Source organism: Phodopus roborovskii, unplaced genomic scaffold (assembly GCF_943737965.1).
Source record: "Phodopus roborovskii unplaced genomic scaffold, PHOROB, whole genome shotgun sequence".
In the NCBI taxonomy this organism is placed as follows: domain Eukaryota; kingdom Metazoa; phylum Chordata; class Mammalia; order Rodentia; family Cricetidae; genus Phodopus; species Phodopus roborovskii.
In genome coordinates, this window is record NW_026126648.1 from 9,161,076 (window position 1) to 9,173,776 (window position 12,701).

The 12,701-nt window shown below is 38.8% G+C and overlaps 1 protein-coding gene across 6 annotated transcripts in view; it reads left to right on the forward strand.

Moving 5' to 3' along the window:
* Kcnip4 (potassium voltage-gated channel interacting protein 4) overlaps window positions 1-12,701 on the forward strand; it is a 998,325-nt gene that overhangs the window by 799,087 nt on the left and 186,537 nt on the right. Inside the window, exon 1 of one of the 6 annotated variants that reach the window (XM_051174061.1) lies at window positions 5,504-5,759. The exons of the other annotated variants lie outside the window; for them this stretch is intronic. Within the exon in view, the coding sequence (XP_051030018.1) occupies window positions 5,648-5,759 (112 nt within the window). The 5' untranslated portion in view covers window positions 5,504-5,647. Of the gene's footprint in view, window positions 1-5,503; window positions 5,760-12,701 lie in introns of those variants that run through there. 6 annotated transcript variants of the gene reach the window in all.

Here is a 12,701-nt window from a genome sequence, read left to right on the forward strand (position 1 = left end):
AGGGAACAGCGAGGAACTAAGGGAGGGAAGGAGGTGGGGGAAGGGGGATTAGAAGAAAATACAGGGAAAGGGGAGGAGGAGGAAGGTTGCATGTCACCAAAAGTTTATCTTCTCATGGAAGTTTTTTTATTGCACATCTTAATAACCAGATAATTTATTTTGATGATGATTTCATAATACACATGCTCTGATCATAGGACCCCTGGGGACTATTATAATAATACATTGTATAATATCGCTACAAGTTTCTTAAGATGCAAGGGAATTTCCCCTCAATTCACTATCTTAAAATATGATCAGCCTTATGGATTCACAAGAGCACTCGGAAAGGAAGATTGTGTTGCTTAATTGTTCAATAGACATCCATATAGCCATTTTCTTAAAAAAATCTATTGAAGACATATTTACTGACTTTTCAGACATATCCTGAGCTAAGTGAAAGAGCTTGAGTCCTGTTGGACCAGATAATTCCCATGGAGACCACTCAAGGAGTTCCTCAGTGTAACTTAGTAATAGCATGATAGAGGAACATTCAATAACCCAGGGCAGAGAAGTAATGACATTGAGTAGAATAAAAGACACCTGAGGGTGAACTTTTTCCATCACTGTGATGGGAAAAAAAAAGACTTCCAATTAGAAGAGAGCCAAAAAAGTCATGTGTTCACCTTGTCACTTAGCTTTTTCTGTCAGATTCTGCTGTTAAGAGACCTCTTGGAACAACTGTCCAGGTAATCTGCAGTCTGTGGATACTCTTCGACCTTCAAGGAAGGCTTTATATTCTCATTTATAAAGACATCTGTTGAGTCTCTTTCTTCACTGGAACCTCCCCCAAAATGCCAGACATACTGATGTCTTGCTCCAATTAACTGAGAGAATATATTTTCCTTCCAATTTGCATGGCCTGTAATTCCAGCGCCTAGAAGGCAGAGGCATGTGGCTCTCTGTGAGTGTTATTCTAGCTTTATCTGTACTAAATAGACAGGACTTAGATAAACTGAGAGAATTAAAGCCATTTTGTTTCCTATCTGAGCCTTTGCATCTCCCAAAAGTAGATTTGACCTCCTTTTTGAACGTCTTTGTTTTTTGTTTGTTTTTTTCTTAAGATTTATTTATTTTATGGGTATGACTGTTTCCCTCCTGTATGTAAGTATAGATGCCGCCAAAGAGTACAGAAGAAGGTTCGGGATTCCCTGGAACTGGAGGTACACAGTTGTGAGATGTCATGGGAGTTCTGGGAACTGAATCCAGGTCGTCTGCCAAAGCAGCAAATGTTCTTAGACTCTTAGCAACCCTGCCAACCCCAGATCTATGTTTTTACTAAGAATAATTTCAGTGTGTGTGTGTGTGTGTCCACGTGTAGGTAGACATCTTTTTTCCATCTCCCTTATGTTTATTAGCTGAACCTGCAATTTGGAATAACGAGAAAAATTAACAGAGTTAGTCAACACATGTAATGTGTCTAAAATATGGAATACTCAGACATAAATTTTGTTTATTTCATTTTGGTCTCTTGTTACATTTTTTTATTTTTGAGATGGGGTTTCTCTGTGCAACCCTGGCTGTGCTGGAACTTGATCAGTAGACAAAGCAGCCTTGGATTTAGAGATCCATCTGCTTCTGCCCCGAAGTTCCAGTGCTGGGTTTAAAGGTGTGCACCTCCACTGAGCTGCAACTCATGCATAATTTGAACAGTTAGAACTCACAGGTTATATGCCATCCTGACAAAGAGTGAAAAGTTGTGAAGAAATGACAAAACAAATGCACTTGTTATTTTACGGGTGACCAATTAGAGGATAAAATATACAGAGAGAGTCCCTGCCAAAGAGGAATTTATGTATTTATTCCTTGTCATTAAACAGAAAGTGAAAAGTCACAGAGCTTTTCATATACTTTGCGTATCCTAGTTTCCCTCACCTCAAAATAATGTTTATAGCAAGGTGGCATATTTTAAAGTAGCCACTCTCTACACTATCAATTATTGTTTTAAACTTAATGAGGTCATGTGTGCGGTATAATCTTGCTTGGGTTTTTTTTTTTTTTTTTTTTTTTTGAAGAAATAGTAGAATAGGCAAGATTGACATTTAGTATATCCTTATCTAAGCAATAGTGGAGAGGGTATCTTAACTGCCCTTCCTCTATATTCAAATTGAGGACTACCTTAATTGCCATCAAAGAGCCTTCATCCAGTAATGGATGGAAGCGGCTGCAGCGATCCACAGCTAAGCACTGGGCCAGACTCCTGGAATCCAGTTGTGGAGTGGAAGGAGTGATGAGCAAAGGGGTCAAGACCATGCTGAGGAAACCCACAGAAACAGCTGACCTGAATAAGTAGGAGCTCACTGACTCCAGACTGACAGCTGGAGAACCTGCTTGAAGTAGGCCCTCTGAATGTGGGTGTCAGTTGGGGGACATGCACAGTTTATGGAGTCACTGGCAGTGGAACTAGTAATTATCCTATAAACTAGCTTTTTGGAGCCCATTCCCTAAGAAAGGCTACCTTGCTCAGCCTACATAGAGGGCAGGCAGGGGTAGAGAGTGGGGGCTTGGTCTTGCCTCAAATGATACGATAGACTTTGATGATTCCCTCTGAGAAGCCACTTGAGAGGATGGGGATGGGGTGGGAAGATGGTGGGGGAATGGGAGGACTGGAAGGAGAGGGAACTGTGATTTTTATGTAAAATACGATTGTTTTAAAAATAAATAATAATTATATAGGTGAAAATAGCATTTCTCTGCTATGTTCCCTTTAGTTGTATCTTTATATGGAGTCAAGATTATGGGGGATGCATTGCTGCACACTCTGACTGCTTTAGTGCAAATGAAAACAGGATAATGTTTTAAGAAGTTACAAATAAATGAAATTGACCAGGTATTAAAACTGGTAAAATCTTGAACTGAAGCTGTAGCAAAAGAGAAGGAAATGATCGATTCTATGTTTCAGTAAATCATCTCCTTTGAGAGATTAAAGGATCGCAATGAATGATTGTATCATAAAAGTAGAAGTCTACTCTACCCTTTCTCTGGCTGGTCCACTGGTGTGGCCACACCCATTGAAGTAACTTTTCACTTCTCTAAATGCTCTTGTAGGTACTTTTAACTCACAGTGCCTTACCATGATGAGGAGGGAAATGAGTGGGGAAGGGCAAACATATACGACCCATGACACCTGTGTTTGATACCAATTTTTCCAAGTGTTGTTAACTATAGTAATCAACAAGCAGGTCTTTCTGGGACAAGAACCCAACTAAGGCAGGAGGGACATGGCCAGGAAGAGGCACAGGTACTTCATCCCATGAAACCCTGCAGACCCTCATTAGAGTTAACAGCCCATAGTTATCTCCTAAGTGCCAGTGTGGAGCAAGGACACCACAGACGGTGCTCAGATGTCCATCCATGTTACAGGTTAATTTTCATCGAAGCTGGACAAGAAGATTGTAACATTTCTGTTCTGCATCGGCAGAACTGAGGGTCATAAGAAGTTGTTTCCTCGAGGGTTTAGTCCAAATCTGTATAAGCCAAGTGTCTGACATCCTATTCCTAGTAAGAATAAAAACTATTGTTATTAAGAGTGTTTAGCTCAGTTTTAAAGTACTTGGTACCAGCACTCATTTTTCTAAAGCATAATTGTCCTACCCTCCTGTGCTTCTATGGTGTCTTGTAGATATCTATTCCATAGGCCACTGCAGTCATTGGTCCTTCTGTCCAATGCCTCATCTCCTACTAAAATTTTCCCAAAACCTTAGATAGGAATTATCCATCATTTTAGCAATAGGGTACCATTCAAAGCTGATAGTGACGGCTGGATAAACCCCAAGGAGTAACCACATAGATCTTATTGCTTTCCAGGCATGGTGCCCACAACATGGCAAACATGTTAACTTCAGTTTTTCTAGCCTGGAAAATGAAGATGATCATACTATCTACCTCCCTGTACTATGGGGAGCAATTTAACTCTTGTTACTTTGCAATACAGTTGTGCCCATAGTAAGTGCTTAGTTAATGTTAACTGTTAGCCAGGTCATGATGGCAGCACACACACTCCTTTAATCCCAGCACTCAGGATGCAGAAGCAAGTGGATTTTTGGGAATTCAAGTCCAGTCTGGTCTACAGATTGAGTTCCAGAGCAGGCTCCAAAGCTACAGAGAAACCCTGTTTCAAAAACCAAGAAACAAAACAAAACAAACAGAAAAAGAAAATGTTATCTGTAATTAGAGCCAGATTTGCTTCCTATAATTCCCTTTGAATTGGAGCTTTAATTGAAGTATCCTGATACCTAAGTCAAGAGTGTGAAATGTTTTCAAACAAGTTGAGTGTCTTTCGGAAGCTCACAGAACATAGGAACATTAAGTTAGTTCGTTAGGGGTTTAAGATATGGCAGGGAAGCCCTGTGGATCCCAATGAGCTATAGGTGTCCACAGTGTCTGTCTTGATTGTCCTTGCAATGTCACCAGCATTGCTGGCCTAGAATTAGGCAGAGCAGAGAAAAAGCAACTGAGTGATTAAGCCAGTGTGGCCCTGGCATGACCAGAGTCCTGCACATCCTTCCCACATTGCCTCTTGGCTTGGAGTGGCTTGAGATGGGATAGTGATGAAATCCTTGGGTTAAGGGAAGACCAAGATTTCCTGCTGATCAGGATTACTTGAGTCACAGCACATTCTGATGTATTCTGAAGCAGACTCTTAACAAGTGAACAAGAGTATATTTTGATTTGTTTTTTGAGTTTTTGTTTTGTTTTTCCTTTAAGTAAGCACCATGATTTTTATCATCAAGGAAGAAGTTTGTGAAACTTTGCCTAGCAGAAGATGAGTCTAGACTTCAGACACTTGCCCACCCTCCACGAAGCAGTTAATGAATTTGACCCTTAAGTGGTTTACTCTGCCTTGGCCTTCATCAGGTGTAAACCTGAGGGCTCAGTGGATCTTGCTATAGTGTACTTGGGGACCAGAGCAGCTGGAGAGTGGCAGAGTTGAACATGGCTTGGTTGATCTCTGATCTCGGCTATATACCCACTAGATTGTTTTCATATTATACTTTTCCCCACAAAAAAGAAGGCGGTCACAGGGATGGTGGCACCAACCACTCACTAGAACTGCCCCTCCACCCCTTTCATCCAGAGAGCAGGTTGAGCTTTCTCCCAGAGGATGCTCTGGGAAGCGAAAGCAGAGGCTGTATGAGAAAAGGGACACTTGCACTCCTCAGGCAGCAAACTAGCTCACACAGCCTTTCACAGGCTGGCATCATCAGTGCTTGGAGCCCTGGCTCTCCGGGGCAAGTTCCTTGGGAGTGCCCCTTCTCCGCGGACCCTGAAAAGTCTGGGTTCTCCAACAGATGTTTCTCCCTCAGCTCTGAACTCAGAATACCCACCTGCCTGCTGCTGCAGCGCAGGGTCTGGAGCCTGAATGCGCTGTGGCTGAATTGAACCCCTCCAAGCAAATGCAAGCATCAGCATGAGAGGCTGGACTTTAGCCCAGGTCTGTCCTCACCCCGGGGGGCCGCCCGCTTGGCACTGTGCATCTGTGAAAAGCCGCTGCTCACTTTCCCCCCTTGCAAGGCTTTGTTCCAAGCCAGACATTGCTCGGATTCTCTAATTAACTCCCTCCACTCCAAAGGGGTCTGGAGGCTGGGATGCTCTGAGAGCTTAGAGGATGCTGACTCTAGAGTGGGAGTCGGAAGGACTGCAAACAGTGGGTATTGTTGTGATTATATGTGCATCTCTGAAGCTGCTTCATTTGCTGGGACTGATTGATTTTTCGGAAGGTAAAGTGGTCGCTCCCAGTCTGTGCGCTTGGTCAGATCTGGTTCAGAACTGGATACAGATGCTGCAGAAGTTGCAAAGGCTTCATGCCCAAAGCAAAAGTTTTAGAATATGCATGCTTGACATACAGAGAGGAGTCTAGCACCTGGACAGTTCGTTTCTGTTCACCTGGCTAGCTGATACTGGGAGGGAATGGTTTTGTAGTCTTCTCATTCTACTCAAAACCAATTATTTGGGTTTAGAGTGATTTATGGGTTAAATGTGTCATCCTGAGTGCTCGCTCTTGGTTGTCAAGTTCATTTTGATACCACACCTTGAGGTCATGGATTATCCCTCCCTCTGGAAGTGTGTGTGTGTGTGTGTGTGTATGTGTGTGTGTCTGTGTGTGTATAGTTGGGAGTTCCTGAGGTAGAGGTGGGGTGCTGATTATGATATGAAATGGTGTAAAACGGAGTTAATGGCTGCTCAGCCAAAATGTGCTTTGAACATTTAATTTGAAAGTGTTTCATTTACAAAGGCCAATGACCACTTTAATCATTTGTCTCCTGACCAGGAAACCTGTGCTCTCAAGGACAACGCTGATATCTCTGATATTTTATCTGTTTGATAAAAATCTCACCTTTACTAACCAAAAAAATCAATTTTATTATTTAAAAAATGGCTTTTTAAAGAAAAAGTTGATTATCTTGGCTTTTAATTACTTGAATGTACATCTATGCACATATATGTACATACAGACATATACCTACAGTTATACAAGCACACACAAATGCATGTAAGAAATATGAGAGGGTGTTCTACTGAAGTAGTATGCTTTGGAAGTTTTTATGTCACCTGATGACAATTCTGTGTACGATCTCTCAGCTTTGTTTGTTTTTTGTTGTTGTTGTTTTTTTCTTATCAACTGAAAGAATTCAGATTCTGGGGTCCTTGCTCACATTTATTCCATTTACATGTATGCTGAGCTATGAACGATTACCTGTCACATAGTATAAGATGAGGGACATGGAAATGTTTAACTCTGCATGTTTATGATAATCATTCTAACTTCAAGAATGATAGCTAAGATGACATCATCACCAGCTACATCTGGTGCTATGTTGTTTCTCATAATATGTTAACATTTATCAGTATGTTATAATTTCAGTGTCCTTTTCTCTCCTACTAAGTAGGTTCAATAATGTCTGATCTTGTTAAACCAAGATCCATGCAAAGTTCTCAGGCAATTTTCACATTTAAAAGTATTCCCAATATATGATAAATTCTACTTACATATAATGAAAGGGGTGATGAGATTGAATAAGACCCAAGAAGTTGATTTGTTCTGGTTTCACACAGTGATTCAATTTAACTCCTAATTGAAAAACAGTGCATAAGTAAACTTCCAAGTATGTCAAACAACAGTCTTTAATTCTCTCCAGATTTTACCTCAATGGGCTAACATGGTGTTTCATGTAACTACAAATAGAATAGTTTCAATTTCTACAATCATTATAATATGTATTATTATCAAATTCATCAACTATTAGTAGTTGTTCTCTGGATGCGGTTAAGGAAGCTTGCTTTAGAGATGGATACAAAAGTCTAGAGATACCGTAGAGATATTTGAGGGATGTTAAGTTTCTAAGCACTGTATGACATTAAGTAGTTCTTCTATCATTGGTGATCACATCATAGAAAGTTTACAATTAAAAGCTTCTAGCTAAAGATTCATGGCATTGACTCAAATTTAAGTCAATTAAACTAAGTGTAGAAATTGACACTTCAAGTTTAACTTAAAATATATGGTTATAGAACTGTAAAATGAATTCTTTCATAATAGTCAATGAATTTTGAGTTGATTTGAAATGACAGACTTGAGGTGGATATACAAGTTATCATTATGCATATATTTGAGTTTTTCTAAGTACCCATGAATACAGATATACTTACATATTTATAAATATTGAATGTGATGTTCAGTAATCTAAGATAAATCTCTAATAAGTGAACAAATATTAATTATGTACAGTGCCATCATATACAACATAAGACCCAGTTATTTGGTATGAATAAATTGTTCTGCCCTGTACTACATTTTAAATAATGCTGGTCATATATATATATATATATATATATATATATATATATGGTATGTGAATTATCAAAAACCACCATACTACCTGAGAACCAAAAGAATACCCAAGTTAAATACTACTGAGTTCTATGGAATGCTTTTCTTATCACAACTTCTGTCCTCTCACTGACTTCTTATAACATACATAAAGAGAATAAATAAAACACACAGAGAGATTATTTTTTTTTTGTCTAGAAATGGCTCCTAAGACCTAGTAAAACATCAGGGAGAAAATGTACTCATAGAAAATAAGATTGTGTAATAGCCAACTCATTCATTCAAGGCTTGAATCTCAACCTAAGAATGGGCTCTAAGCATGCCTAATTTGGAAAAGTCATCCATAGAAACAAAAGTGAGAGACATTATCCTCCATTTTAAAATAGTCTTCCAGTTTTGACAAGTTTAAATTAAAATCTCCAATTTAAATGCAATGTTTATAAATCAAAGTTGGTTGTAAAGAAAAACAAGTAATGGGTGTTGGGTTGGAAAATGTCTCTGTGGTTAGGAGCACCAACAGATCTTTCAGGGAACCAAGATTTGATTCCCATTACCTACCTAGTAGCTCACAACTGTCTGAAATGCTAACACCTTCTTCTAACCTCACAGAGCATCAGGCATGCTAGTGGTACACAGATATACTTGCAGGCAAAGCGCCTATACACATAAAATAGTAATGCAAAATGAATAATTGAGTATAAATTTAATAACTGAGGTTTTATACAAAATCACTCATTAAGAAAACAAGTAGGGAAAACATAATGTTGATGTCATTTCATACTTGTAGAATGTCAACAATGTCATATTGCATTGTGAATATGAGTGTTAAATGTCCTCTGTTGGGTTCTGATTGAGATGATGACATTCTGAAAATGAGGATTAATGGAAGATTCCCTGAGAGACTTCACATTGTAGTAACAGAAATCATTATCAAAGAGGATAAAGGAAATGAGCTCCTGAGCATAAACCTAAGCAGTGCTCTTGGAGGCAGCAGTTAGGTGGGAGTCTCTAAAAGAAGTCTGGGGGAGGGTTCCTTAGGAAAAAAGAGCTACTGTACAGCACCTAGAAGTTGAATATCTGCAAATAGTGACAGTTTGACTTCTTCCTTTACACTCTGTATCCTCCTCATCTCCTTTTGTTTTCTTACTGCTCTAGCTAGAACTTCAAGTACAACATTGAAGAGATCTGGAAAGAGTGGACAGCCTTGACTTGTTCCTGATTTTAGTGTAATCTCATCCAGGTTCTCTCCATTTAGTTTGATGTTGGCTGTTAGTAGGCTGTATATTGCTTTTGTTGTGTTTAGGTATGTTCCTGTTATTCCTGATCTTTCCAATACCTTAATCATGAAGGGGTGTTAGATTTTGTCAAAGGCATTTTCAGCATTTAGTGAGATGACCATGTGGCTTTTCTTTTGTTTGTTTATATAGTGGATTGTATTGATGTATTTTCATATGTCGAACCATCCTTGCATCCCCAGGATTAAGCCTACTTGGTCATGGTGGATGATTTCTCTGATGTGTTCTTGGATGCGACTTGCCAGTATTTTATTGAGCATTTTTGCATCAATGTTCATGAGGGATATTGGTCTGTAGTTCTCTTACTTTGTTGTGTCCTTGTGTGGCTTGGGTACCAATGGGGGGGGCCTAGGACCTGTTCCAAATGATATGACTGGGAAGGTTTTACCCTCCCTGGGGAGCAGAAAGAGGATGGGATGGAAGTTGGGGGGGGGGCAGGGGAGGACAGGAAGGTAAGGGAACTGGGATTGACATGTAAAACAAGCTTTTTTCAAATTTAAATTTAAAATTATCAAAAAAATAAATAATAAACAAATGGAAGATCAATTTCTCAAGTTAGAAAACAAGGGAAAAGAATTCTAGTTTGAAGAAAGAGATAGAGTTCGATTCTTAAGCCCTGACCCTGGACAGTTTACATGGATATAGGAAGGGATGTTTACATCAGATAGAGCTCATCAGTTCAAAAAGCATTGGTTCCAGTTACACTTATTCCCTAACATCTGAGAGGCATTGACTCTAATGGTTCAACTATGAAGAAAGAACTAAGGGTAACAAATATTTCACATAGATTATCCAGAGGGTAGGTGAAAGGCTGTTCAGAACAGAGGAACTAGCTAAACAGTTTATAATTCATGTAAGAAAGATAAAAGATCATAGAATTTTTCTCCGCACGAAAACACTCAGAGCTAGCAGTAAATTTACATTTTCAGCAGAAATTCCCAATTAATACAATATCTGTGGCCTGCAGCTGTGCTAAAGAAGCGTTTCTTTCATTTCAAGGAAATATGGCTTTATATATCCTACTTATGCTATAGGAATGTGAAAGACACAGCAGACACAGCACACAGTTCTTGATAGAGGAGTTCCATTTTGGAGAGATTGATAAATTCTGATAAATGAAAGGATCTTTGATTGTTTTGTGTATTTTAGAAAATATTCTATAACCAAGTATAGAAGAACATGATATAGTCCACCATTATGTGCCTCAGCCAGTTTCAATAATGACTCCTATTTGGACATATGTATCTCAGGAATGATATCATTCAGTAATTTATTTTATTTTTTGTGCTATGTATTCTGCTAAACCCAAGGATATTAAGATGAATAGAAAAAGGTGACCATTCACCTTAATGAACTTAATGAAAATGGAGACTGGGTAGTTGAATATATATATGTGTGTGTGTGTTTGTGTGTGTGCGCGTGCGCACGTGCGTGAGCACACACACACACACACATATACACAATCTAACCCAAGCAAGCTATTCTATGAGTATTGTAACTAAATCCTAATGAGAAATTAAGAAACGTTCAAAGATGGACAAGATACAGGTTCCTTTAAGCTGTCTTGTTATTGATAAATAGAAACATATCTAATTTATATGCAAAAAAGGTGCTTATACAAGTACTATATATAAGGCTGGATGGTATAACGCTTCTGTAAAAGCACAGGGACCCGGTGCACCATATGGGGTTCCTGGAACAACAGCGAGAATGTGTGAGAGTAGACACGGTTTTATTTCTCCTTGGCTTTGATCACCCATGATGTGTAGCACTGTTACACACACGCGTGTGCGCACATACACACACATACACGCACACACACACAAATAACTTGAATATAATTTGCTTCATGCACTAAGAGTGGAATCCAAGACCTGCAGTGACACTTTCAAGTGTCCACGGTAGCCTTAAAATTGTTTGTTTCCTGATTGCAATTTTGATGACTTATTTTTCTGATTTCATAGCAAAATTCCTATCATATCAAATTCTGTGATACATTAGAACCTATAACCATAGGAAGTAATTTAAGCTGAAATATCTAGCTGTGAGTTGCAGATGCCTGACTCTAAAGGGCTTTGGTTTGGATGGGAAAGCAGCCCATCCTGTTCTGTAGCTGGGAAAGCATTTTAGATTTATAGCTGCAGTTTATCATACATGCATGAAGCACCTACTGTGTGGAGGGGAATTGAAGACAGCAGGAAATTTTCATGTCCTTAAGAAGCTTTCAAATTGCTTAGAGATGAAGTGGATCATAAATAACTTTGCACAATGGAAAAGTATCATGCTGTACAATAAACAATATTCTAGAAAAATACAAGAGTCTTCTGGTTGCTAAATTTCATGGATAAAGGATTCATGGATATAGGTGGTGATATTACATACCTCAGGAATTATAAGATTAGAGATTTTTCACAGTCAGTAGACTGATGCTAAAGTTAGAAATATCAATTATAAATTTTTATAAAATGCAGCTTCCTAAGCTGTCTTTTGATATTCACATTGGCATGAACAGTAAGTAGGCCCGCAGATCTAGTTAAACACCAGATATCTTCTCTGGACTTGTTAAAATGCTTCAGGCTGATATTCCTTGGGACTATGGTTGCATTTTACTCATTTCCAGAATTTCTTCCGCATCCCATCATCTAGATAACTTCAGCCTTTACTGTGTGTTGATGGTAAATGTATGGAGCAAGTGTTTCTGTTACTCTCTTGCAGTAGAGACAGCTTTAGAAAAACATACCACTGGTTGAATAAGTTGTGGTCATTGTTCTATGGTGGGAGATACACTGCACTACATAGGAAACATAGAGCATCTCACAAAAAGGGTATCAAAAAACATCAGTCTGTGATGAATACATATGAAGAGCGTTTAAGGAAGCAGGGCATTGGCCTGTAGTGTATGTTGCTAGGAAGATAGAAGTCCTCTCACAGGTCATCTTAATCTCATCCACAAGTAACAAAAAGTCAACAAAAGTCAAAGCTATGGTTAGTAGCTTTAGAAGAGATGGGTATTTTTTTTTTAACAGTCATTTTCTGATTGAAAGAATCTGTTTTTTACCTCTGTTCAGATGTGATTTCAGAGCAGCCTTAATTTAGTCTGGATCAGTCATAGAGAAAGAAAAATGGATTCTGATGTTCATATGTCTCCATTCTCCCATGAGAATCCACCATGAGCTGACCAGGCTAGCCGCTGCTTGTCTGTTTCAAAGAGGATAAGAAGGAAGTGAGGGCAGGGAGGTCTGTAGATTTTTTTTTTTAACTCAATTCAGTAACTCCATGAAGATTAATAATTTCTTAATTGAATTCTAGTTTCTTTATCTTTAAAATGGTGATGATCATGCCTTGTCTCCAAGATGTTGAGGGAATGCAAAACTGTAAGCAAAACACTGAGCTCTGTGTCTCACCTATGAACAGGAATACATGAGCACATCTCTTATAACTATGTTGAATAACAAGAGCCATTTAAATCCCTGGGTCTAGACCAGTGGCTCTCAAGTCTCAGATTTCTCAGCACTAATCCTGTAGCCTATGAAATC